The sequence below is a fragment of the Momordica charantia genome, assembly GCF_013281855.1.
Source record: "Momordica charantia cultivar OHB3-1 chromosome 3 unlocalized genomic scaffold, Mcharantia_2.0 BLBB01000003.1, whole genome shotgun sequence".
NCBI lineage: Eukaryota > Viridiplantae > Streptophyta > Magnoliopsida > Cucurbitales > Cucurbitaceae > Momordica > Momordica charantia.
The window spans coordinates 21,256,774-21,283,893 of record NW_028275161.1 but is presented as its reverse complement, the minus strand read 5'-3'; the positions used below and the strand labels follow the sequence as shown (position 1 = coordinate 21,283,893).

At 34.8% G+C, this 27,120-nt stretch overlaps 5 protein-coding genes across 5 annotated transcripts; 4 read left to right on the top strand and 1 right to left on the bottom strand.

Moving 5' to 3' along the window:
* The first annotated feature begins 7,507 nt into the window (after positions 1-7,507).
* Positions 7,508-10,388, top strand: LOC111008959 (glyceraldehyde-3-phosphate dehydrogenase, cytosolic). Its single transcript, XM_022281840.2, has 12 exons — positions 7,508-7,642; positions 7,800-7,823; positions 7,942-8,042; positions 8,182-8,297; positions 8,390-8,489; positions 8,858-9,004; positions 9,088-9,148; positions 9,241-9,338; positions 9,438-9,580; positions 9,699-9,782; positions 9,872-9,961; positions 10,069-10,388. Exons 1-12 carry the CDS (start codon positions 7,636-7,638, stop codon positions 10,112-10,114), a joined length of 1,017 nt encoding a protein of 338 aa, XP_022137532.1. The 5' UTR covers positions 7,508-7,635; the 3' UTR covers positions 10,115-10,388.
* A 335-nt stretch (positions 10,389-10,723) lies between these two features.
* Positions 10,724-14,387, top strand: LOC111008960 (glyceraldehyde-3-phosphate dehydrogenase 2, cytosolic). The gene is made up of 12 exons (XM_022281842.2): positions 10,724-11,023; positions 11,111-11,134; positions 11,243-11,343; positions 11,469-11,584; positions 11,691-11,790; positions 12,566-12,712; positions 12,854-12,914; positions 13,037-13,134; positions 13,232-13,374; positions 13,517-13,600; positions 13,909-13,998; positions 14,088-14,387. The coding sequence occupies exons 1-12, from the start codon at positions 11,020-11,022 to the stop codon at positions 14,131-14,133; spliced, it is 1,014 nt and encodes a 337-aa protein (XP_022137534.1). The 5' UTR covers positions 10,724-11,019; the 3' UTR covers positions 14,134-14,387.
* A 1,118-nt stretch (positions 14,388-15,505) lies between these two features.
* LOC111008961 (uncharacterized) lies at positions 15,506-19,411 on the top strand. Its single transcript, XM_022281844.2, has 8 exons — positions 15,506-16,220; positions 16,719-16,886; positions 17,001-17,096; positions 17,183-17,284; positions 17,407-17,526; positions 17,774-17,908; positions 18,335-18,655; positions 18,946-19,411. Exons 1-8 carry the CDS (start codon positions 15,708-15,710, stop codon positions 19,237-19,239), a joined length of 1,749 nt encoding a protein of 582 aa, XP_022137536.1. The 5' UTR covers positions 15,506-15,707; the 3' UTR covers positions 19,240-19,411.
* A 1,286-nt stretch (positions 19,412-20,697) lies between these two features.
* Positions 20,698-23,422, top strand: LOC111008962 (lysine histidine transporter 1). The gene is made up of 7 exons (XM_022281845.2): positions 20,698-20,933; positions 21,578-21,961; positions 22,048-22,441; positions 22,530-22,635; positions 22,731-22,822; positions 22,931-22,999; positions 23,142-23,422. The coding sequence occupies exons 1-7, from the start codon at positions 20,752-20,754 to the stop codon at positions 23,238-23,240; spliced, it is 1,326 nt and encodes a 441-aa protein (XP_022137537.2). The 5' UTR covers positions 20,698-20,751; the 3' UTR covers positions 23,241-23,422.
* Positions 23,423-25,712: 2,290 nt separating this feature from the next.
* On the bottom strand, positions 25,713-26,854 carry LOC148212569 (uncharacterized). Its single transcript, XM_088121447.1, has one exon. It carries the CDS (start codon positions 26,809-26,811, stop codon positions 25,948-25,950), a length of 864 nt encoding a protein of 287 aa, XP_087977573.1. The 5' UTR covers positions 26,812-26,854; the 3' UTR covers positions 25,713-25,947.
* Between the last annotated feature and the right edge of the window lie 266 nt (positions 26,855-27,120).

The window sequence follows — 27,120 nt, the reverse complement described above, 5'->3', positions numbered from 1 at the left end:
TTTATTCTACAGAAATTGCAGAGTATGGGCCCTTATAACTTCCTGGCTTCTAATTCTTCATCTGAACAAACAGTGACTAAATTGTCCCCTAACCAATAAAATTATTTAACGTAGCTGTCACAGCATGATCGAAATTTTTTTAAGAATTGTATGTGTTACGGTAAGTCATATTGATATTGGATATTTTAAGCGTTGGGTATGAAATGAGGTTTCTTAGGCATCACTTTAGATTTAAATATATATGATTTTACTTATTTTAGCTAAAAGATTTTATACTTTTTTTAAGCAAAAGAACGATGATCAGCGAGAATTCTATAAATCTTCAACGGACCTTCTTCTAATTACACACGATCCAAATGCCGGTGAAGTGTCAAATGAGCCGTGTCATTTCCTTCACGAAGAGTGGAGTTAAAACAAACCGAATTGAAATGAGTATATCAATGTATATACTATTTGTTACTTATAAATAGATATTAAACTATATGTTTCTTTTTTATTTTATAAAAATATTAACTCAGATCTTACCAATCAAAAATGAGTTTTTCTTAGTACAGCAATTTTGGGATAGGAGAGATCAAACTTCTAATCTCAAGAGGAAGAGGAATAGTATATGTCAATTACGGCTTAGTTAGTTGTCTAAATTTTAAATTTTTTAATTTTTTTGTGGAAAAGAAAGCTCCTTCACATGCTAGCTTTTATTAACTAAACAGAAAAGAAAATGGTAGCAATAAGTCCAAATTCCAAAAAAAAGAGGCAAAAATTATTACTCTTTTGGCTAGCTAAACTTATATAGAATATATTTAGATATATTGTTCCAAGTTTCCAACCGCCGTATCTTTGAACCATAGATTGAACTTCCTTTGGAAAATATATAATATTTGTGAAGTGATTAAATATATAATAAAACAACCACAACCATTCCATTAATGTCTTCCATGAAAAGACTAAGTAAATATAAATATCATAAAATAGGAGCTTTGGATTCTCCCTTTTTGAGTAGGGCGTTGGGTAGCAAATTAGCCATGTATATTCCGTAACATGAGCTGGGTTTTTTTTAAAAATTAATCTAGCTATAATTGTCACATTAATTAAATGAAATTACAGTACATTTTATAGGAATAGGAAGTATAAAAGGCGTAATATTGAGCACAGCATGTATTTTAGATTAAAAAATCTTGTAATCGTACTTACACTTCATCATGTTGTTGTACTAAAAAAATAAGATAGAAAGATCAATTTGAATGTATTCAAGATGCTTGTTGGGTCCCTTATCTTATCAATGTGGGATCCTTAATATGCCCCTCAATATCGTAGCTCTTTTGGCTCATCGAAGATCCTATTTTTGGACTGGATACTCGTTTGAGTTTCTTGGACTCTGATACCATATCAATATTCATAGGGTTTCATCTCAAAACCAATTGATAATGAGAGGAGCAGCACACTTACACCCATTAGTCCCTTATCTCTTATCAATGTGAGATCTTTAAGAGAGAGCATTCTGTCCAATTTGAAGTTTGATGGTTTTTTTTTTTTCCATAAAGTACCTTTGTTACCATCTTAAAACCAAAAGAAAGGAAAAAAAAAAAACTTGATGTTATTAGGGTTTGGAGAGGATATGATGATGGAGAATTTGTCATGTTGTATTGAAGAGAGAGATTGTTCATGTGCAACACCCATGTGATCATGTGTTCTTGTTCCTCTTGTCCTCTTCTCTTTGTAGCATGTTGTCTCACTATACTCCTCTCTCTCTTAGTTTACTTTTCTCTCTTTCATTTTGAGTCAAGATGCATGTATGCATTGAAGTGAAAGCTTAGGATCAGGTATTTTCAATTTTGAGAATGTGTTTGATTGGGATGACCTTATAATTAATTCTTAAAAAAATTAGATGGAGAGGTTGAAACTCAAAATATATACTTTAAATTAGTATCCAATTACCGTCAATTACCGTCAGTAATTGTGTTATTGTAAAAACCTTCCAAGAGAGTTTTTTTATAGGTGAATTTAGTACGACTTGTGTCGTTGAATCATGAATAATATCTTTTGAAAATCATACTTAAACATCATTAAAATTTTGGAAATAGAAATATTTATTTAATAGTTAATTCAAAGTATTTTCTACTCATTTAAAAGTTTACTAAACATATTACACATTCTAATACTAATTTAAACTATTGGTAGATCAACAAACTATGCTTTTTAAATGCTAAATCATATGTGTTCTTTTTGGCCTTGTTTAATTAGGTGTTGCACCATCTCTTTAAAAAAATATATTTACTTTGTTTTTTAATCTTTCAAAATAAAAAATAAATAAATTAAGAAGCTATCATTAATTAGTTAACATCTTCTCTATAATATATTTAAAAATAAATGATTTTGCACATTAATTTATGAGCTAATCATATGATTTCAAACAATAAAACCATTTGGCTTTCTTTTCAAAAATCAAATCAACCCATGAATCTCATTTCTAAAAGATGGGGGTATTGTATGTATCAACTCATGAAAAGACCTATTGCATGTGATTTTTGAATAGCCCGATCTCACCCTATTAGGCCACACATTCATAATTATAACAATATTTAGGCGTTATCAACATCCAACCATCAATAAAAATTTGATAGCTTTTTAGTTTTTTGAAAAATAGAATTTTTTTATGCATTTCTTTTTCTACTTGTCAAAAATTTAATGGTGGTTAACAACGGATGAGTGCTGACATATAAAACACCTAAATATTTTTCCTTTAATTATAGAAGTTAAAGTAACCTATCTTTTTTTTCTTCGAGTACATCAAATAATGGTGTGAGGACTTAAACATTTAACCTTAAGAAGAGTAATATGTGTGCTTTATCCACTTGTCTATAATGCCTTGGAAGAAAAAAAAACTCATTCTTAAGTAAAATTGTTCATGCCCAACATTTAGACATTTCTTCAACATTTCTATAGTATTTTGAAAACAATATTCTTCCCTAATAATATTAATGTCGTCAAAATCCTTCAATCTATACAAAATATTAGCAAACATGTCGAACAAATTACTCCTTAAAAGAAGCTGAAGACCCAAAAACTATATGCAAATTAATGTCTACATCTTAGAGGAAAGAACGACCAAGAGTTATAACATCAAAGGGCCAATAAGAGAAGTGTGGTGATTGGTAATAATTGTAATGGACAATGAACTTTAAGGAGAGTACATGAACCCATAATTCTCAACATCAAGGGGCCATTGCTTTAGAAAATGGGATGTTCGCCATTTTCACTACACAAAATTTTGGTTGGTTCTCAATGTCTTTGTTCTCTCATCTCACTTCATTATCAGATTTTTAGTTTAATTGAATTTTGACCGTGAATCGAAACATAACTCAACCAATTAAGATATTTATCTCCGTCCAAAAGATTGTGAGTTCGAATCAACACTCCTGCCTACCGTAGTGAGAAAATAGACAATTTTACCCTTAGGTATTTTGTTTGTTTGGTGTATTTTGTCAAATTATCAATATGTTAAAAATTGGTGTTTGTTTTTATTATACAGTCTGGATCTTTGTCTTGGAATCTACCGAAGATTCTTGGGTTTCAGTTCCATTATTGACTTAATTAATTAATTATGAGCCGAATTAATACTCTTCAAAAAGATTCTTTGAATTCATTCTAAAATACAGCTAGCCTATTTTATATTGCTTCAAATATAATTCAAGGTTAGCTCATTATTGTTTATTATTTCCATGAGTTTAGGCGCATTTGGTGCTATTATTTTCAACATGAAATAAATATGTATTTTTCTTATAAAGTTTGAAACTTTATAAATATCACATAATCGAAATCAAACTCCAGTGCAATATAAAGTTTACTGTATATGAAAAAGGGGAAGAAAAAAAAAAGGAAATTTGTGACATTTTTTGAAATTTTGAATATGTTATGTAGTGAAATTTCTCTTTTTAGTTTTATGCTATTTAAAAATAAACTTGTTTACTTCTATATACTACTTTTACTCGTATGTTTTAAAATCCTTGTTAAATTTTCAAAGTTAAAAAGAGAGTTTCTAAAAATGTGAGTTTGTTCTTTAAATTTGACTTAGAATTTGAGAGTGTTGTTGAAGAGGTTTTAAAAAATTTGTGGATAAATAGGCTTGATTATTTAAAATATTTAATGAAAAATGAAATGGTTGGGGCCTTAACAACAAGTCCGTTTACTTACAACTCTGGGCCTCAGATTCCAGCCCATGTTCGTCACTGAAACCCGAGGTTTTAATGGGCCGAGGAAGTCCATTTACTTACAACTATGGGCCTTCAGCCCAAGACATTTACTCGTTGCTTCTTTTTTTTTTAATACATCCGGGAGATCAAACTCACATCGTTGGAGATATATGTCAACTACCGCTAAGCTATGTACGTTTTGACAAATATTTACTCGTCACTACCATAAAAAATTCCGATTTTCAAATAGCATTGAACAACAACTATATGAAACTTGTCCCTACGACAACAAATTATGATACAGGTAAATAAGACATATTTTCCAAAATTCCAATATGTTCCAACTGTACTTTGTTGTCAAACTTTGAAACATCTAAAACTAAAGTCTTGATCTGATCTTCATTTTCCACGGAAAATGTGAAGTGGGGTACCATTCCTCGATTCTATATTGTTAAATATCATATATAAATTAAATTTACTCAATCCATCAATTTATTCATAATTTAATTGTTTTATTTGAAACTCTGTGGTCTTTCTTTGGCGGCGGGTGGAGTTTGAATAAATTAACAGTCAAATATGAGGAATTAGTTGTTGCCTCTCGTGGATAGTTCTGGTTTTTGTGTGTAAATTTTAATGCATGTAGTGTATGTATAAATCAAGGCTACAGATTTGTCCTTTGAGATCCTTACATGAATAACATCATCTATTTTTTAATATAGTAGTCTCGCCACAGTTCCTGATGAGAAAATACATCATATTTTATAGAAATCTTCCAACCTCATCATTAATGCCACCTCGTACAAAATATATTTTATTTTTTTATTATAGTCGTGACTGTCCGAGCTAGCTTGTATGTATTTCGACTAATCTAATGAGACAACTGTTTATCCCCACAGCATTTGAGGTCGGAAAATACATAGGAATTTATTCATAAGGTAGGTGACCATCATGAGTTGAACCCCACATAAACTACATTTTTAATGTTTGATTTCGTTTGTACTAACTTTGAATTTCTATTACCTATACTTTAAACCAGTAATTCTTTTAAAAGTATTGGTCGAAAAAATGTTTTGATTTTTTTTTTTTAAAAGTACTTTTTTTAACAGCCATTATGATAGTATTTCGTTTTCATTTTAACATGTTGATATTTTCATATATGGATTTGCATCGACATATCTATAGTATTACAAAATAATTGACAAAATATCATTAGTATGAACATATTATTAATATCTACTTATTTGTTAATTCAAATATTTGTTAGAATTCTTTTTTGTTTTTAAATATCTATCTATATTTTATTGATTTTATTGACATTTCTCGATATTTAAAGTTTCCATTTTTCCAAAAGACTATTAAACATTTGAAAATAGATTAGAGAAAACACAAATTGGATTCTCTTTATTCTACTGGTATCATATTCTGCTTACAAATAGCACAATTTCTTTTTCTAAATAAATAGCACAAATTATATGCCCCCAAGTTTTTTTAGTGGAATATGCCCCTAAATTATATAAATATATATATTTTAAAAAAAAAACCATTGGACCGCCATTTACAGATGCTTACGAATCAGCTGGCGACATCCACAGCATATGGTCAAAAATAAAAAATAAAATCTAAAATACCTTCCAAAATTAACATAAAATGATTTTTTTTCTTTGAAAAAAACAGATACTATATTTGTCATAACCTAAATTATGTTATAAAAAAAAAAAGAGAAAAAAGTCAACCCTAAATTAGAAATAGAGGGCTGCATGTTCGGTGCTCTTCTGTTACTTTGAAAAAGACATCTGGCTAGTGGCTACCCAATATTAACTTCTTTTTTTTTTCCAATTACAATTTAAATTATTTTCAACCACGTTTAAACGTTTACCACGTCATCTGTGACAATATCAACGAATCACTATTTCGTTTTTTTCGTACAACACAATATTTTGAACGTTTAAATATCAAAATAGACATTTTAAATGTAGATAGTAAAAAAGGATAAAACAAATATCAAAATAGACATTTTAAATGTAGATAGTAAAAAAGGATAAAACCAGAGTTATACGAACAAAAATATTATTTAAACAATTTATTTTTTACATTATTTTTTTTGAATATTTAAAAAGCTCCCGGTTCCCGGTTCCGGTTGACACGAGGCCCCCATTAAGAAGTTGGTGTATCTACTGTATATAATTTTCCTTTGCGAAAAAAAAAAGGTTATATAATTAATGTAAAATATAAAAGTTTACTTCTTATTGTTTATTTTAAATGTGGCTTTATTTATTTATTAGAGGAGTGCCATGTGACGCCAGCAAGAAAAATTTCTGAAATATATACTTTTTCCATTTGTGTATATATATATATATATATATAATATTCAGTGTATCAGTGTAAGTCATAATCATGAATAACGAAGAATTTTGCTTAAGAAAAAAAAAAAGAATAACGAAGAATTAATGCTATTGAATTGGGAAAACTGTTTGACATTTTTTAGTACAAGAAGAAGAAATTTGGGTTTCTTTTAAAAGTATTTATATATAAGAAATTTGGGTTTCTTTAAAAGTATTTATATATAAGGAAGAGTCAACTAGCAATTAGTCATGACATGTTTTGTATTTTTATTGTGTTAAAATACAAAAAAATAAATGCAGAAAAAATAATATAAATATTTTTCAAAAGTTGAAAGACTTGAATAAATAGGTTAAAACTTTATAAATTAAAATAGAATAAAAACTAGAACAAGATTTTTAAATGAAAGGAAAAATTGGAAAAACCACGCCTCTAGACTATAGAGATTGTTACAATCATATATTTAAACTTTCAATTTGATCAATTGCCCTACAAATTATGGAGATTGTTGTAATTAAATATTTAAATATTGCAAAATGCACCCATAAATTACACTATAATCAAGGTCACGAAATATAGATTATTACAATCAAATCCAAATTGTGTACTCTTTCTTGTCAATTAAATCATAGCTTAACTTGTTATGACATATATTTTTGACCAATAAATCGTGAGTTCGAATCAATCTTTTTGTATAGATCCGAGTTCGAATCTTATATAGTACAAAAACAACATATTTAGGACGATGATGAATTTTTCTATAATTGATTGGGCCTGGGAAAAGGGCCATTCATTTTAGAACTCTGGGCCGGAGGCCCACAAGACACATGAGACAGTGAGTGATGATGAAGCTGCTCACGATCACGGAAACTCTGCCTGCTTTACCTAAAATTCTAGCGCACTTTTCAACGATCACCGATTCAGCAGCACGGACCATAGATTTATCGCCTCAATACCACCGGCAATTCCGGTTTCCTGTCTCCTTTCTGCTTTGAATTTAAACCCCCACGCCCCCATTCCACAGCTCATATTCAGTATTCGCCTCTTCAGTACTCTTTTTCTCTCTCGAAGTTTCAGACCATCTCTTAACTTTTTCTCCAATCCAATGGGTGGTATACGCCTTGTTCTTCTAAATTTCTTTTGAGTTTTGGATTTCTTATGTTCCGTTTTAAGTTTCGTTTGGATGATTGACCGTGTTTGTTGTCTTGACTGACTGATCTCTCTCTCTGTTTTTTTTTTTTAATCGTTGGATTCTGCGTTGATTTGCAGCCAAGATCAAGATCGGAATCAATGGTACTACTACTAGCTCGATTCATTTCTTTAGAACTTGTTTGAACTGATTTCAAGGTGTGTGACCTGATCAGTATTCTTTCATGTTTTGTGTTTGTCTGATGTGGAAATGAAAAACCAGGATTTGGAAGGATCGGGAGGTTGGTCGCTAGAGTTGCTCTACAGAGAGACGATGTGGAACTCGTTGCCGTTAACGATCCTTTTATCACAACTGATTACATGGTATTGTGAATTTCTGCACGTTTAGTTTTTCTTTGTTTTGTGATCGATCTCGGGAAAATAGTGAAGTTGTTGTATGAACTGCTTCTCGTTCTTATTTTAGTGGATTTTGAATGGTTTTTCCGTTTGTTTGGTGGAGCAGACCTACATGTTCAAGTACGACAGTGTTCACGGCCAGTGGAAGCATGGCGACGTGAAGGTGAAGGACTCTAAGAGCCTTCTTTTTGATGAGAAGGCCGTCACTGTTTTTGGATTCAGGTATCGTAATCTGTCAGTTTCAAATCGTTAATTTTCTTTGATATTAGAGATCTTTTGCAACCGATTGAGTGTTGAATAAATTATGATTTTAGAAACCCAGAGGAGATCCCATGGGCCGAGACCGGAGCCGAATACATTGTTGAGTCCACTGGTGTTTTCACAGACAAAGACAAGGCTGCTGCTCATTTGAAGGTTTGGCGTTTCCTCTGTCCCTTTTTTCCCCCACTGTTATCTATTTTTGGTTGAGAAACGTTGTTTCAGTTCTAATGCTTTCTTCAGAAGTAGTCAGCTCTTTAATTTTTCATAGATCCTAACGTCTATCTTACAAGACGAGGTGGTTTTCTTCTGTCATCACTTCTATTGATGTTAATTTAAGAACGTTATGTTAGATCTCTTCTAGGTTATCTTTTATCATTTTTTATGCTTTCTAATGTTCCGTCAGTGTCATTTAACGTTTTTGGGATTAACAATACAATGGTTAGCTAAAATTTCAATATTAGCATATATCAATCCTATCCTTTGTTCATCTTAGCTAATATTTGTCTTAATAACTGATGCAGGGTGGTGCTAAGAAGGTTATCATCTCTGCCCCCAGCAAGGATGCCCCCATGTTTGTTGTAGGAGTCAATGAGAAGGAATACAAGCCAGAGCTTAACATTATTTCTAATGCTAGCTGCACCACCAACTGCCTTGCTCCTCTCGCCAAGGTTTGTGACTGTTAATCCCTGTCGTAATTCCCGTTATTAATAGTCCTTAACATTGTAAATTAACTTCTTACGAAAATTTTCAGGTTATCCACGACAGATTTGGAATTGTTGAGGGTCTGATGACTACTGTTCACTCAATCACTGGTGAGTCTCTGGATGATTTAGACTATTTGTATTGAGGGTCTTTCTTAATATACTCAATATTGTTTGTTTCTAACTGACGCTTTTGTTTGCAGCCACACAAAAAACTGTTGACGGGCCATCTAGCAAAGACTGGAGAGGTGGAAGAGCTGCTTCATTTAACATCATTCCTAGCAGCACTGGAGCTGCTAAGGTATTGAATCTTATACTCTAGTGCACGCCATCTGATATTTATCTTGCCTCTTGTTGCTTTAGGCATAACTAAGGTCCTTCCCTATCTGTTTCTATTTAGGCCGTTGGCAAAGTGCTCCCTGCACTGAATGGAAAATTGACCGGAATGTCTTTCCGTGTTCCTACCGTCGATGTCTCTGTCGTCGATCTTACAGTGAGGTTGGAAAAGAAGGCTTCTTATGAGGATATTAAGGCAGCCATCAAGTAAGGATATAATGTTGTCTGAATATACTTGCTAAAAACTGCCCTGGTTATTCAACTCCTGGGATATCATATAATATAACTACCGAGTGATTGTAAATTCGTTCTTTGTGGTTCTTAGGGAAGAGTCGGAGGGAAAATTAAAGGGAATTTTGGGCTACACTGAAGACGATGTTGTGTCCTCTGACTTCGTTGGTGACACCAGGTTTGGATTCACATCCTTAACTGTTCTTATTCTTTGGTGTTGCTTCTAATTCGTTATCATCCGTATCTAATGTTATGCAACTATAACAGGTCAAGCATCTTCGATGCCAAGGCTGGAATTGCATTGAACGACAACTTTGTGAAGATTGTCTCGTGGTACGACAATGAATTAGGATACAGGTAACAATCTTTCAACCGAAATCTCTATTTTCTGGCATACCCACAACTTTTGATGTATGTCTCATGACGAACCCCAACTTTTTTTGTTTTTTTGTTTCTTTTTGCAGTTCTCGTGTTATCGACTTGATTGTCCATGTTGCATCTACCCAGTAAGATGACTTGGCTTGATGATAGAGGGTTTCAGCTTCCATGGTTTGTTTTTGTTGCTTGTTTCCAGTACTAGAGACTCAGCGCTGAGTGAGAATATGATGAAATAAAATAAGAGTTTTCAAGCCAGCCGGTGATTTCTTTCAAGTTCTTAAGTTGTACTGCTGTCTGTTCTTTTTTGTTGTGATTATGAGGTGTGGATTCTTCACCCCCTTGTGTGTAATGTTTTTGATGTAGCAAGCAAAAACTCCAAACTCGAAATAGATTATGCTTTTTCCAACCTTCCATCTTCTCTCTTTTCTTTGGCCTTTGTTCAAGTTTCATCTATTTCTTTTAATACAACAAAAACGTACACAAATATGGGACATGACTGATATAGTTGGATTGGTTAAAGCGGACGTTCGAATCTCCACTTTTATGTGTTAAACTCAATCTTAATATCAATGTCATATTTTCATAGCCTACGTCATTATGCCCATAATTTTTATAAATTTATTGAATATCACAAAATTGTGGAATATCTAGAGCCACAGCCACTACATCACTATCAGTCGCTGCCATAGCCCTTAGCCTGCAATTTTCTTTGAGGGGAATCGGAGACCCTCTCGAATTCAAAAACTACGCTACATTACAACCAAGCATTTGAAGGTGGACATTGACCCACCACTTTCAGACCTTAATTATTTTGCCCACTTTCCAAGGCTCGCCATTTCAACTACCTCTACGGGACCATACATTACCGTTCCGTTTTGTGCCAGTTATCCCCTTATTTCCACCGACCGCCGTTTCCTCTTTCTTGTCGCTTCCTTTTTCTCTGGAGTTTAAAACCCCTCGCATTCTCAGTCAGTACTCACTCTGCACGCTTTTCACTTCTCGCCTTATCTCTTGAAGTCGCCGCAGATCTCCTCCCAATGGGTATGGTTTTTTGTTCTTTTACTTTCTGAAGTGATTTCTACTTATTGACACAGCCTTTTCTGATTGTTCTTTCGCGTTGATTTGCAGCCAAGGTCAAGATTGGAATCAATGGTACTGCATCGGATTCCTCCTTTTTGTTTGAAGTGATTAGAATGGCCTAGATCTGAGTAATCTTCTTTTCTGTTTTTGGTTTTAATGGTTGCGGAAATGAATAAACAGGATTTGGAAGGATTGGGAGGTTGGTAGCGAGGGTTGCTCTGCAGAGAAACGATGTTGAACTCGTTGCTGTTAACGATCCTTTTATCACCACTGATTACATGGTACTATTACTCTCTTTAGTCTTTTGATTCAGAATTTGCTTTGTGTTTTTGACAAACAATTGCTAGCCGTTGTTGTGATTGTGGTGGATTTTTTTTAATGGATTTTTGTTTGTTTGGTGGAGTAGACCTACATGTTCAAGTACGACAGTGTTCATGGCCAGTGGAAGCACCAAGATGTGAAGGTCAAGGATTCCAAGACCCTTCTCTTTGGTCAGCAGGCTGTTACTGTTTTTGGCATCAGGTAACAAAAGAGCACAGTTTGTCCACTTCCCAAGTAATGATTTATTTGAAGATTTGAGAGTTTCTTTTGAACTGATAATTGAATGTTGAATTGAATATAACTTTAGGAATCCGGAGGAGATCCCGTGGGCTGAGACCGGAGCCGAGTATATTGTAGAGTCCACTGGTGTCTTCACAGACAAAGACAAAGCCGCTGCGCATTTGAAGGTTGTTATCTCTTCTGCATGTGGGCTTTTTATTTATATATATAATTTATTTATTTTAATAATCATTTTCTTGGAAATATTATTTTATCGAGCTGTTGAATATGTTTTTCTCGTTTCTGAAAAAAATAATAATAAAAAGAAAATCCTATTTTGGTGTCTAAACTTTTCTATATATTTCATATTGGTTTCTAAGCTTTCAAGAAATAACTCTCAGTTATTTTTTAGTCTCTAAACTTTGCACGAAAAACTATTATGCTTCCTTACCTAACACGTGGTGAGGTGTCTATAAATTCCTTGACTAACTTAAATTTCTTTTTCTGAAAATTTGACACCTGACCTATCAAGTGGCTTAAGATACATGGCCTGTAGACATTTATTGATGAGTTGGATGAATAAATGAGATGTATAGGTTAGCTTTTGGTAAATAATGTTTCTAAAAAAGTAATAGCAAGAATAGAATAGAATTTTGAATCTAGAATAGAATTTAAATCTTTTTTAGTTATATGGTGTAAACTTTATAGTTTATCTTTTGTCATCTAAACTTAATAGTAGATTTGAAAAAGTAGCTAATTGATTACTTCTGTTAATCTGAGAATAATAGTTCAAGTTTGAATCTTCATGTTTTTTGTTATTTTTTCTTCTAGGTGGAATAAAAGATAATATTCATTAGTTAATTTCTACTGCTTTAGAATCCATCAGTAATCAAACTGACTGATTCAACTCAAACACGTGCATTTGGCATTCATTTTGGCTAATGTTTTCATAATTTGGTGCAGGGTGGTGCAAAGAAGGTTATCATCTCAGCTCCCAGCAAGGATGCTCCCATGTTTGTTGTGGGAGTCAATGAGAAAGAGTACAAACCAGAACTTGATGTCATATCAAATGCTAGCTGCACCACCAACTGTCTTGCTCCTCTTGCAAAGGTTATTTTCGACTCCTGTGACTTGTAATTCATTATTTTTGAAAAGGTAGAATTTCTTTATAAATTGTGGGACTTCCTCAACATTCTTGGCTATGGGGTGGAGGTAACCATCTGATTCTTTAAACATTTTAAAAAATTGCAGGTAATTAACGATAGATTTGGCATTGTTGAGGGCTTGATGACCACAGTTCACTCAATGACTGGTGGGTCTTCCATCTTTGGCAAAACATAGATATAAGACCATTAGTATTAGCTGATATTTGACTTTAGAGGATTTATCTGGTGTGCTCAATTTGTTTTCTTTCTGTTAACTTCTTGCATATAGCCACCCAAAAAACTGTTGATGGACCGTCTAGCAAAGACTGGAGAGGTGGAAGAGCTGCTTCATTCAACATCATTCCTAGCAGTACTGGAGCTGCCAAGGTATTGATGATTGATGAGTTTTACTGTTCTTGTTTTTAAATATGGTCTTTCCTAGCTTATCTAAGGTCTGTCTGTCCTGATTGCTGTGTTCGTTCAGGCTGTCGGCAAAGTGCTGCCTGCACTGAATGGAAAATTGACCGGAATGGCTTTCCGGGTTCCTACTATTGATGTCTCGGTAGTTGACCTTACAGTGAGGTTGGAGAAGCCAGCGTCTTATGAAGACATCAAAGCTGCCATCAAGTAAGGATACGGTTCTTCACTTCATTCAAAATCAAATTATTAGTTTACCATCTAACAACCGGTTTTTGCTTTTTGGTGCCTTTTCGTCGTTTGAAGAAAATATTATCTTCCTTCGATTCATTTTTTCTTTGTTGGTTCTTAGGGAGGAGTCTGAGGGGAAGTTGAAAGGAATTTTGGGTTACACCGAGGATGAGGTGGTGTCCACTGATTTTGTTGGTGACAACAGGTATGGTTTCATTTTTTCACGCTTAAACTTGTATGAATTTGAAGAATTTGGCATTATAATAAAGTTCCTTTACTTCTATAATAGTAAAATAAAGTCTGTGATCTCGATGTTAAGAATTCTACGAAGGAACATTCTAACTCCAAACTAACCTGCTGCATCCATTAGCCCGAATGCACAAACAGCTCGCCAATTTAACATTCAAAAGGTCATGTCGAGTCTATGTAGCTTTGACGTGTTGGAGACTTGATCGATATATTATAAAAGATGGCTTTATTATTTCTAAGTCATGTTGCTCTGCAACCATCCAGGTCAAGTATTTTCGACGCCAAGGCCGGGATTGCCCTGAACGAAAAGTATGTGAAGCTCGTCGCGTGGTACGACAACGAGTTAGGCTACAGGTAATATACAAAGCTTTGCCATTTCTGCGATTATATGCTGATGGGGATCGCTTGATGAGGCTCATTTCTGATCCGATCTTTATTTGCAGTACTCGTGTTATTGACTTGATTGTTCACGTCGCATCTGTCAATTAAGATAAGATGCATTCATCGAGTGCCGGTAGCTTTCTCCTTCAGCTTTTCTTGAGGCTCCATCCATGAGTTGGGAAATAAAAGAGTTTTCAGGCTTTTCTTTATTCTGTGAACTTCCATTTTCTGAAAGTTCTGTTCTGTGACTTCAATTTTCACCCTGTATTTTGTTCTTCATGAGTGAAGATATCCATGCTTTCATTTATAATTCCCGTCGACATATTCGTAAATTTGAGTTATGGATATTGAGTTTTAGACTATTGACGATCCGATGTTATCTACTATTTTGTTAGCATTATGATATCCAAGGAAATTGGATGTTATGTCATAGATTTCATGGACGTTAATCTATCCATTAATCCTCTTAGTATTGAACTGAAAATTAATAGTTCACTCAAGAATGAATTTTTTTATTACGTTATAAATAGTCTTTCTCCATGAACTCAACCAAAATGTTGGAGGGTCGAATTTTCGAATTTTCACCTGACCTTAGGGAAAAAAATAACTCAAAATTTAAAAGTTTATGTATCCAGTTTCTTACTTTTTGCTTGTCATTGTACTGATCTATAAAATTAATAGGCTAATTAAGGACCGATGTGTCGAACAATATAATCATAATGGTTAGAGATGGATAATGATAATAATAATAATAGGATTGAAATTCTACAAGTTGTATCGTTCTTAAATTTTTAAAATATTTATTTTAATTTTTGAACTTTTTAAAAGTAATCATGTTCATTCTTAAATTTTGAACATGTCTATTTCAACTTTCAACAAATTATTATATTATATTACCAATTAAAATGTGTAATTTTCATATTTATAATTTATGTGGTTAAAATACATACTCACAACAATAAGATAGTATACATATTTGAAATTTTGAAGTAAGGATAAATATAGTTACTAAGCTTTTCAATTAATTGGTGGAACGTTTTTCAATTCATTAGTGTATATATCCCAGATGGTTGAACTTGAGAAAGAATAAAATTTCAAAATTTTAAAGACAATTATTGACAAGTTTTTTTTTATTACAACATGTGGGGTGAGGAATTAAATTCATAATGTTTTGGTTGAAAATATATATCAATTACTACTGATTATGTTTGCTTTGCTTTAAAATAAATATAAATAGACATCTCAAAATTTTAAGGACAAATATTGACAGTTTAAAAGTTAAAAGGAGCAGGAATAGATATTATATTGACAAGTTTAAAAGTTAAAAGAGCAAGAATAGATATTTTGAAAGCTTAGAACCAAAATGAAAAAATTTGAAAAGTGGAAGGACTGTGATTTAAATATATATATGTGTGTGTGTGTGTGTTTGAAATACTGAAAATTACTATGTAATTCTTTATTAAATTCATGCGCCACCGTGGAGCATATGACAACAGCACAGCTACCACATTCAAATCCCATTTGATTTCGATCTCTCCGCCAAATCACGTTATTTGCTTCTCTCTCTCCTTTTTTGAAACTATTTTTTTTCGAGCAGGACCTCCAATGGACTTCCTTTGACTGCTCAAAATGCCGAGTTTTAGATTTCAAAAGCTTCCACTGTTTCTTTGATCTTCTTAGAAATGGCGTCCTCTGCTTTCAAATCTACGACCAAACGGACGCCGATCGGAGCACCGGCGGCTTCTGGTGATGACTCCACTTCCACCAATCGGAGCTCGATTCACCGCCGCTCTCGAAGTCTCAGCCGATTTTCCCACCCTATGCCGTCGTCTCCCGTGGACAAGGCCTTCGATGAGGCCCCGGCGCGGCGAGGTAGGTTTGTCAACACGTCGAGAGGCTCGGGATTCCCTGAGATCAGTCTCGATGACTTAGCCGTCGAATTCTTCGGTTCTGGTGATCGAGGGCGCTCTGCTGCGCGGAACTCCGAGTCAAGTGGTGCTACGAATGTCGCCGCAGCTTCGCATAGACGAGGGAGGTCGGTATCGAGACACGGTTGCTCTAAGACTAGCGTCAGTGGTAGCGATGGCAAAGGAAGACCCAATTATAGCGTTGGTGGGGAAAAAGTGGTTCCCGAAACTAATTCGAGAAGAAGGCGCTCTGTCTCAGTGGTTCGCTACCAGATTAGCGACTCGGAGGTGAATATTCGTTCCATTTTCCCCCAATTCGATTCTAGTTTGAATAATTTCCTACTTAGACATTGCATCAATAAGAATTCAATTGAGGTCGGAAGCATAGTTGATTTTGTTTTTGTAGAAGCTTAAGACAAAAATAAGTAAAACCGTCCAATATTCTACTGTGGAAGCTTGAGTTCCAAATATTATGTAGAAATGGTAAGCTTATGAACTACATGCGGATACTGTTGTATTCTATGAGTTTGCCTTCGGTAGAATTGATGGTTTAACTATAGCTTGTAAGATCGACATATTTGTTTCCCAAGAATAAATTGCTATAACAGTTCTAATTTTTCTTTAAGGAAAAACTATTGTGTTCATTCTTCTCTAATAAATTCCCTAGTTCAATGTGGAGGGTAGGTGCAATTAGATTTTGATAAAAGAAAACTTTGTGTTTTGATGGTTTGTGGAAAATGGGCTCGGTAATTCTTGTACTTACCCAATGAAAATTTTCAAACACAGAGTGATCTTGATCGATCTCAGAATTCTGGAACTCGTGTCAAAGAAAAGAGCTTTGGCATCGGAAATAAGCAGAAGCCGATACCCCATAAGGCTGATGATTCAAACCGTAGACCAACATTGAGAAGGTCTCTTAGCCAGAATGATTTTAAGTGCCATGATGGTTATTCAGTAAGCTCTTCCCCCTTTTAATCACTGTATATTGTATTCACTCGTTGCTGGGGATGGGGAGGAGGGTTTGCATTATGTGGTTTCCCCCCTTTTTATGACCAATTCCTATTACAGAGCCAGTCCTCAGTTCTAACTGATGATGAGGGGAAGGATGCTTACTTCGGTAATAACGGAGTAGAGAAGACTATTCGAACGATTTATGCAAGAAAGGTCCATTCCTCTGAAATCGAAAGTTATACATATCAATGCTAAACATTTTCCATCATTACATGTCTGGTACACTTCATATCTTTCAGGTAAAGCAGGCAAATGGGGATGTTGTTGACAATGGCTTGTATGAAGCAATGCGGAAAGAACTTAGACATGCAGTGGAAGAGATAAGGGTGGAACTCGAGCAGGTTTGTGACATCTTTTTCAGTGGTTTTTGTTATACTCTGCAATAGCAAATTGTTTTTATTGTGGACTAAGTTATCCTAATCTTTTACCTAGATTCTATGAAAATTCCTCTCAAATAATGCAGGAAATGGTGAACAGAAATTCGTCTGTTGGAACTTTCAGTGATGACTTGAATTCAAATGATTCTGGTGTTCTTCAGCAGACATCTCCGTTTACAAGAAATTATTCGACAAAACAAGAACAGGTAATGATTCTAGTGGTTTTCTTGTGATTCATCCTGAAGTTTTCTTTATGAAAATCTGTATCAGACTTGCCCTGACATTGGCAGAAAATTTCAGTTGCGAGTTCTGGGGGTTCATCTACCTTTTAGTTTCTCTTCCACTTCTTTATCTGTATCTTTTCTTCTCTGGCGTTCTATTACAAATTCTTATATCCTTTAAGTGATTCATTACATGTTCTGATGGTGACCAAAAACCTTTCTGACTTGACAGTCAGAGAAGCGCAGAGATTCATTGGCTAAGATGGTGCTGGAGGAGCAACGTGGTCAACAACTTCCTAAGATGGTTAAAAATTTGCCTTCTGACCTGAAGAATGTTGTTGCAGAGAACTCCCCACGAATTAGAAAGGTGCTTTGATTCTTGTTTTCACTTTGAAAAAATTACAGAATCAAGATTTTTTAAATGATTGTTCTCATCTGGGAACATGAACACTCCAATATTAGTTCAATATGAGGAACTTTTGTGACGAATATCAAACACATCTGAATAAGTGTCTGTTTCTATTTTCTCATCAAGGATAAAAAATGTCGGGGACACAACAAGGACACAGTTAGAACACAAACTTGGGACACTTCTGGGATCGTTTTACAATTTTTATTAATTTAGATTAATTGGGCTATATCACCTACTTCCACCTGAAGTTAGAATCCAGTCCCTCTAATCGGGAACTCGGAATCTCCTACATCACCTACTTCCACGGTTCCTCTAACAAATAACATTTAATCCCCTGAAACAATTGTAATCTTGATGATTATTTCTGTTTCTATCTTTCAGAGGAGCAATGACCGGAACAGGATGTCTAAACGATTGAGTGAGGAGGCGGAAAAGTACATCGAGGACTTCATTTCCAATGTCGAAGATACAGATATTTCATCTCTTGATGGTGACAGAAGCGACACCAGTTCATCTTTAGGGGGAAAAACGAAACCAAATTTCAAAGTTCCAGCAGTCAGCAAATACGTTCCTCCTGGAATGGATGGTGTCCTACTTCCATGGTTGCAATGGGAAACCAGTAATGATGCTTCTTCTTACCCTCGAAAGAATACGAGCGAACCACCTATGACTCCACAAACTTTTCCATGGGATGTTAATCAGGTAAAGTATAATCTAATCCATGAGCAATCTGAAAGCAATCTTCTTTGAATATTTGATAGTTTCTGCCTAGAAATGTCTTATTTGTAAGAACCCAGTCAAGTTTTTTCTTTTTTAAGTTCAACATGTATGATCAGGATTTGAATTGCTAACCTACCGACCTTTTGATTGATGATATATACCTTTAATTGTCGAGCTATACTCAAATTTGGTGTAGGAATTCAATCAAACTAGGAGTCTAACTATTCAGGTTCTCTCGTTCTAACCTTTAGAAGTCGGGATTTTTGTTGTAGGAATCGACGAATGGACAGGATCAAAGTAACCATTCTGGTAGCAGCCAAGGGAGTTGGAGCCCTGGAGTTGGCATTGGAGTTTGTGGGAAAGTTGTTGAAGATTTAGGAAGCAGATTTAAGAAAGCTGGTAATTATCAAAATCAATCCTATTTGGAACCAAGAGATCAATCTCGGTTTGATATAGAGGAATATCTGAAGCGTCCAAGCAGTGAAGATTTTCTTTTAGAAAGATGGAAGCAGCAACACAGAACCAACTGCAGTGGTCTTTTGCTCTGTAATCGTGTATTTTTATAGTTTTAGTTTTTTTTTTTATTCTCTTTCTCACAATTAAACTGTTCTCTCTGTCTCTCTCTTTTTTGAGTCTTGATGGTTTGTAAATTAGAATTCATTCAGTGTTTGGGTAAATGATGATAAAGGGTTCACCACAAAAAGAAAGTCCTATAAGAATTTTCTCATTTGTGTACTTGATTGATTCTTTTAGTTTGAATTAGTGTCCTTCAGAAAGAAAAGCTCTCCTATTTTTTTTTTTTTTTTTGTGGTTTTTAATAGGGTATATCGAATAATAGAATATTTTCTTGAGTACAAGATGTGGGGACGAGAAATCGAACTCACAACAAAATCAGTTATGAATTAATTTGGATTGTCAATTTAGTCTTATACATTTGTAAGTTAGAATAGATACCTAATTCTTAAATACTCAACTGTTGACTGAGTTTTTTTCTTTTTAAAGATTAAGAAATATTTTTTGTTACCCTTTTTAGTTGAAGTAATGATTCAGTGTTTAAACTTTAATTTGTAACAATGCAATTTTTAACTTTAGTTTTTGAAGTTTTAGTATTTGCTATTTCAAATTGGTAATAATTTAATCATTAACCGTACGTTATAATTTAGTCTTTATCATAAACACAAATACCAAATGTGTTTATAAATTACAAATATTAAATTATTATTATCGTTCTTAATTTTAATGAAATTTTTTTTAGAGACTAGAATGTTAGTTGTTACAAATTTTAAATTATAGAGATTGAGTTGTTACTAACTAAAAGTTTAGAAACTAAATTATAATCCATTTGAAAGTAAAAATGCTCAATATGTTATTTAATCTATTTTTTAAAGAATGCCAACCGACCTAGGCATGCTAGTTCACAAAATTTTAATAATTTCTATATTAATATATTAATCAAACTTATTAAATATTTTTATATAATTGATGGTTAATGATTAAAATAATAAAAAACCTAATAAATTAAATTTTTTTTAAATGGGTAGTAGTAATAATAATGATAATAATAATCAAATCTGATTCCTTGAGATAATTAAGGATAATCCTCAACGAATCCTTCCCACGAGTTAATTAGAAATTTTACATTTTAATTTAATCCACTCATAACAATACTTTTATAGCATTAAGTTTTTAAATTTTCATCAAACGAAAAACCCAAAACAAAATTAAATAACGAAAATAAAATCAAAATTCTCTAAACATCAACTAATATAATGTATTAATTATAAAAAAAAAAACGTATATCTACATATAATTGACTTAAATAAAACTCGCTTGAATTATCCTAATTAAATTAGTTGTACTAAAAAGGGGAAAAAAGTTATCCTAATAAAATTAGATAACAGAAGTAGGAAACCTATTTTGATTAGGATATTAAATACCCAAAGAGGATTCGGTTATAGGTAGCGCCTATAAATACCCCTTCTGACCTCTCGATTTGTTCACTAACAGAATTCTGAACTCTGTAGAGTGAGAAACCAATAGTACTGAAGAAATCTGAAGAGAGAGAGAGAGAAAGAGAAATGGAGAACAAAGGAGATTTGGAGCGGCCGCAATCTGAGGTGAACGATCAAAATCTCAACGATTGGCTTCCGATCACCAAATCGAGGAACGGAAACTGGTGGTACTCTGCTTTCCACAATGTCACCGCCATGGTCGGCGCCGGAGTTCTTGGTCTTCCTTACGCCATGTCGCAGCTCGGATGGTACGTAAGACGCCGTTTTTTCTATCGATTTCTGCCCCTAGCCCTAATTTCCTTGCGCTAGGGTTTTACTTTAGTTTATAACAAAATAAATAACAAACATTGACAAATCGGAGAGATTACCGTTGGCTTCATTTCGTATGTGGTTTTGTGCATGAAATCTCTCCAAATTGCATGCGTGATAGCTAGTATTAGATTTTATTTAAACGTATTTCTTCCCATCTTCTAATCTTAGCAACTAAACCCTAAATTCTAAAAATAAGTGGAAATAGTCATGCTAAGCTTTGTTGGAGACTTCGAATAATTACTAATAATTTTTCTTGATACTTTTATTTTGAAAAAAAAAAAATTTAGCAGTAATTGACATTTATCTCAAATTAAGAGGTTGTGAGTTAGATTCCCACTCTACATATCGTATTAAAAAAAGACCTCACATCATTAATTGACATGATTAATATAGAACAATATTTAACTCTATGCTGATGATAACTTATTTTCTATTTCTGAAATGACTAAATAAGTATTGAATTCTTATTAATGATGAGACATCATTTGAATAAGCTAATCTAAGTATAAGTATAAGTATTGGCATTGTATTGTTTGGTTGAAAATGAAAGAAAATATTAAAAAAATGATGTTACATACAGGGGACCGGGAGTGGCGGTGATAGTGCTGTCGTGGATAATAACGCTGTACACGCTGTGGCAAATGGTGGAGATGCACGAGGCAGTGCCAGGGAAGAGGTTCGACCGGTACCACGAGCTGGGTCAGGAGGCGTTTGGGCCGAAGCTGGGCTTGTGGGTGGTTGTCCCTCAGCAGCTGATGGTGGAGGTCGGCGTCAACATCGTCTACATGATCACCGGCGGCAACTCCCTCAAGAAGATCCACGACCTCGCCTGCCATGGCTGCCGCCCCATCAAGTCCACCTACTTCATCATCATCTTCGCCTCCGTCCACTTCTTCCTCTCCCACCTCCCCAGCTTCAACTCCATCACTCTCGTCTCCCTCGCCGCCGCCGTCATGTCCTTGAGGTTCGTTCCATTCACCCACCTCTGCTACTATATTTATAAACCTTGTCAAGTCTCTTGATGTGTTTGGTTTTAATTTGTACATGCAGTTACTCGACCATTGCTTGGGTGGCTTCTGCGCACAAGGGGCCGCTCCCTGACGTGAGCTACGGCCACAGAGCCTCGACCTCCGCAGGCACCGTCTTCAACTTCTTCTCTGCGTTGGGAGATGTGGCGTTCGCGTTTGCCGGACACAATGTGGTGTTGGAGATTCAGGCCACGATCCCGTCGACCCCAGAGCGGCCCTCCACGAAGCCCATGTGGAAAGGCGTGATTGTGGCGTACCTTGTGGTGGCCCTCTGCTACTTCCCCGTCGCCCTCGTTGGCTATTGGGTCTTTGGCGACTCTGTCCAAGACAACATCCTCCTATCCCTTGACAGACCCCGCTGGCTCATTATTGCTGCTAATCTCTTTGTTGTTATTCATGTCATTGGCAGCTATCAGGTTTCAACCTTACTTTAAACTTTTAGATTCAGTGGAAATGTTTATCTTTGTCTTCAATTATTCATCATGAGTTTGCATTGTCATGCAGGTGTTTGCAATGCCAGTGTTTGATATGATGGAATCATTCTTGGTCAAGAAGATGAAGTTCAGGCCCTCTGGGTGCCTTCGTTTCACCACTCGAACCATCTACGTTGGTACGTATGCTTATCAGTTAGTACTCATCTTTTGTTAACTACTATTAAAAAATTTAACAAAAACGTTCTAATTTATGTGTGATGAATTATTGTAGCATTTACAATGTTTGTTGCGATGACATTTCCATTCTTCGGCGGACTTCTCAGTTTTTTTGGAGGCTTCGCATTTGCTCCCACAACATACTATGTAAGTTTAATCCTTCTTTGTTCATAACACCATTGCCACTTTGAGAAAATGTCAATGAATAATCCAAAGCTTTCTAATACATATCTATGATCATGTGTGTTTTTGCAGCTGCCTTGCATTATGTGGCTTGCCATCAAGAAACCAAGACGCTACAGCCTATCTTGGTTTACTAATTGGGTAACATAAACACTCCCTCTCCACATATAATTCTAATTAAATTCAAATATTAATGCAAATAAAAACTTTATATTATATGAAAACACAAACATCAGATCAAAATCTGATTATATTATATGGTTTTGTGAAATTCCAATCTCAGATATGCATCGTTGTTGGAGTAACATTGATGGTGTTGGCCCCCATTGGAGCACTGAGGCAGATCATTCTTCAAGCTAAGAGCTTCAAATTCTACTCCTAGATCATCATCTTACACTTCTTCCTTATTTGTCAATTCTTTTAGAGAGAAGATTCTTCAACATAGGCTTAGCTTCTTCCTTTTTCTTTATTTCTTTTTTTTTAAGCTTTTGTTTTGTACTTAGACTAATTTAAGTTCATAGCTTTTGTGCATATTGGGAATATTTTTTTCTGATAAAAGTAATAATATGATTCGTTTGAAGATCTGTTTTCTCCTCTTCTCTTCTGCTCTGTTTTGTTTAATTAGAAAGGAAAAAAAACGAATCTTTTGAGTGTATGAAAGTCAAGTTTTTATAATGGATGTACGGAGGAGGAGCTTAGATTAATTAAACATAATCAAACCAATGATTAGACCCAAACTCATTATTTTAGTCGGGTTAACTTTTAAGGCCCCAAACAAGAATAATATATGGGACCTTGAATTAATAATTTTAGTGAAAAACAAAAAGTATTTTTTGGTGCCAAATCTTCAATATTTATAATGTTGAATAGAAATTATTGAATATTGTTACGAAACTAATCTTTTATTATATTCCATGATGTCGCCTCACCTTACTATTATAGGAAATATTTTGCATGCCCCAACACACCAATCATAAAAGGTTACTATTTTATTAAGTTTTCCATCTAAGAGTTGGTGAACTTAAAAGATTAAGCTTTTAAATCCCTCGCCACACCATACTCAGCCGTAATTGATATCTAGTTCTTCTATTCGGGTCGAAATTCAAACTCCCATAATTCTCTTGAGATTCAAACTCCCATAATCCCCTCGTCAATTATGCTCAATCGTAATTGACATGTAGTTCTTCTCTTGAACTTCAAAATTTGAATTCTCGTACTTCTTTTGAGGTCGGAAGTTCGAACTCCCATAAAAAATAAAAGATCTAAAATCTCCTCTCATTTAAAAAATTAGAAGAGATGACGTTTAAAATTAATTATGGATTAGAAATGAAAATGACATTATACAACTATCCATATTTATAAAAGTCTTTAGTGCCAAGGAAAATAAAAACTTCCTCATCTAAATGGATAAGACTTCTTAATTAGTCTTGCATGTTAGGTATAAGTGGAACATAGGGATGAAAATGATAACAGAAGTTAAAAAAAAAAAAATATATATATATATATATATATATATATATATATATTTTGTTAGTCTACTTCAAAATTCTAATATGTGGTTAATTATAAAAATACTTTAATAAATAACTATTTATATCTTATTAACACAATAATTTAGAAGCATGTGTATATATTAGACATAGTTATATTCCTTTTTTTTCTTGATATGACAACAAAAGGTGCCGAACATATTTTATATAAATATAGAGATGTGTTTGGAAAATAAAAATAAAAATTATTTGATGAGAGAATATGCCACATCAAACAATTATTTTTTAAAACAAATAAGTGAAAATTATGTTTAAATTTTAAAAAAGACAAAAGTGATTTGATATGTACGAGAAATTACAGTAAAAGGAGAAAAAAGTTCTAGATCAGTATTAAGTTTTACTGTTTACCGATTAGATAGGTGAAAAAGTTAATATAAACAAAGATATCTATTTTATATAGAACGTTACATCTTACTTCTTTCACTTATTTTTCTTTTATTTTGGTATAATTTTAACTTTTGGTTTATTTTAGTCGTCTTATAATATATTTGTATTTTTCAAATGTTATTTTTTTTTTACTTATAGTTGATCTTTGTTTCAAATGTTATTTCTTTGTACTGTACTTTGATCTTTGTTTGTAAAGTTTTAATATAATTTCTCTATAATTATATTCAAAAAAATATATTCAATAATATGTTGCATTAAAAAATAAATTAAAATTTATTGTGTTAAGAAAAAACAAAATAAATGAACCAAAACAATTGGACCCAAGATGGACAAAAATTATTACTTTCTAACAATTTAAACCTATATTACACTATTCTTCCAATTTTGAAGAAACAATTACAAAAAGTATTCCAACCATTCATTAAATCTTAGGATGAATAAAACAAAACTTTACCTAATTACATGGGTTATCCACCTAAACTGAAACTGTATCAATGGTATAACAAAATATCATGCCAAGACGTAAATAACACTATTATTATTACTCCTCAATAAAGTATAAAAAAATTATCTTTTTTTAGTTAAAGAAATTGGGAGAGTGAGTTTCAACTTATTAAGCCTCATTCAATTCGAGCAGTAAAAAAATTTATCTTAATTTATTCTTAAATTTCATTCTTATTGTTATGAATTCTAAACTATCATTAAAATTATCCTAAACATTATTCTTAGTTTTCAACTTTATCTATATATCAATAATTTCAAGATCTAACTCAAATAAATAAATAAGCATTAATTTTGAAACCATACCTGTCAAATTCCTGCAATACAGTTTTCGTCAAATTTCTACTAAATAAACTGTGGAAAAAAAAATAATAATAATCATCTAGAAAGCATATTACTAATTACACAACATCCTCTCAACATTTATCTTTTTTCAAAAATCAATATATTCTCAAACAAGTTGGAAATTCCAATATTTACAGAGTAGAGCAAGAAAGAGGGTCACGATTCGAGGGGTAGGGATTGGAATTTAAAGAGAAAAAAAAACACAGTTAATTTTCAGTGCAATGGAAAACCTCAGCCCTAAGAAAGCCCTATTTACAATTCTGTGAAAACCTCCAAATAAAACTCGGACCGGTCACCGACGACGGGTCACCGGCCGAGGCCGAGACTGAGCGCCGCCCCGACGTCGAGGCGCCACGCGTAGCCTCCGCCCTCCATTCTCCAGACGTCACACGGCACCGTCAACGAGGTTCTTTCCTCCTTCCCCCACCGGCACCGGTACTGCACTTTGACTCTGCAGGTGAACGCCGGCCACCGCTCCTCCGCCGTCTCCTTCATCTCCAGCCAAACCCTAACCGCCTCCCCCTTCCCTCCTCCCACCATTTCTCTATACGCCCCGTTCGTCCACGTCACCTTCCCTCCACCGTCCGATATGAACCCGGGACACGTGTCCCTCTCCAGATTCCTCCTCCTCTCCTCGTCCGTACACCCCAAGCCCTCCCCATCCCCCTCCACCCACGTCTCCGCCACGCGCTCCACCGTCACCCACGACGGCACCATCCTCACCGGCTCCGGCACCGCCACCACCGCCGCCGCCCGATCCGCCACAAATCCCTCTCCCTTCCTCCGATTACTCCCCCCCTCAAAACTCAGCCAAACCGGCGCGTTCCTTCCACAACACGACTCCCTCCGCTCCGGCGTCTCCGGCAGAAGCGTCAACGTCGGAACCACCGGGTTCAAAACGACGCCGCTCGCCTTTTTCTGATCCGCCGACGGTGACACCTTCTTCCTCCTACTATTACACCGCCTAGTCCCCGCTTCCTTGACGTGCCTACTCCTCTTCCCCCTGCCGCTCTTCCCGGCGGGCTCGGACTTCTCCGGCGCCGACGCGGAGGAAACCGCCGGCTTGGGCGCGATGGGGCGAAACTTTAGCATTATCCTGTCGACCTTCGACATGTCGTGCGCGGTGGCGGCGACATATCGGGCGATGCAGCAACCTCCTCTGGCGTCCATTGTGCAGAATGTTAGTTCAGAGGTGGGGAGCGGAGGGCAAATGAGGGAAGTTATATAAGAGGGAGTGATGGGGACACGTGGCGGTGCAGTTCAGACACGTTGAGTGCACACCTTCGAACAGCGCACAGACCCATTGGGTGGGCAAACATGAAACGTGGCGGTTTTTTTTTTCCATTAATTGTGGGGTGGGGCCCAGGGGAGAAGGATTATGATTGGCCCCCACCTCTGGACCAATCAGAGCTTGAGATGTGTTGGCTACAGAAGCCCACGCCCTGCCACGTATGCTCTCTACCTCCCCTCCTCTAATGT

Excerpts from the sequence above, each read along its gene's own strand:
- LOC148212569 (XM_088121447.1), bottom strand. The coding sequence starts at position 26,811 with ATGGACGCCAGAGGAGGTTGCTGCATCGCCCGATATGTCGCCGCCACC.
- LOC111008962 (XM_022281845.2), top strand. The coding sequence starts at position 20,752 with ATGGAGAACAAAGGAGATTTGGAGCGGCCGCAATCTGAGGTGAACGAT. Across the intron at positions 21,962-22,047 it reads GCCGCCGTCATGTCCTTGAG|TTACTCGACCATTGCTTGGG; the intron begins GTTCGTTCCATT and ends TTGTACATGCAG. Across the intron at positions 22,823-22,930 it reads TTGCTCCCACAACATACTAT|CTGCCTTGCATTATGTGGCT; the intron begins GTAAGTTTAATC and ends GTGTTTTTGCAG.
- LOC111008959 (XM_022281840.2), top strand. Across the intron at positions 8,298-8,389 it reads GTCACTGTTTTTGGATTCAG|AAACCCAGAGGAGATCCCAT; the intron begins GTATCGTAATCT and ends TTATGATTTTAG. Across the intron at positions 9,149-9,240 it reads TACTGTTCACTCAATCACTG|CCACACAAAAAACTGTTGAC; the intron begins GTGAGTCTCTGG and ends TTTTGTTTGCAG.
- LOC111008961 (XM_022281844.2), top strand. The coding sequence starts at position 15,708 with ATGGCGTCCTCTGCTTTCAAATCTACGACCAAACGGACGCCGATCGGA. Across the intron at positions 17,097-17,182 it reads GAACGATTTATGCAAGAAAG|GTAAAGCAGGCAAATGGGGA; the intron begins GTCCATTCCTCT and ends CATATCTTTCAG. Across the intron at positions 17,909-18,334 it reads ACTCCCCACGAATTAGAAAG|AGGAGCAATGACCGGAACAG; the intron begins GTGCTTTGATTC and ends TCTATCTTTCAG.
- LOC111008960 (XM_022281842.2), top strand. Across the intron at positions 11,344-11,468 it reads TTATCACCACTGATTACATG|ACCTACATGTTCAAGTACGA; the intron begins GTACTATTACTC and ends TTGGTGGAGTAG. Across the intron at positions 11,791-12,565 it reads AAGCCGCTGCGCATTTGAAG|GGTGGTGCAAAGAAGGTTAT; the intron begins GTTGTTATCTCT and ends AATTTGGTGCAG.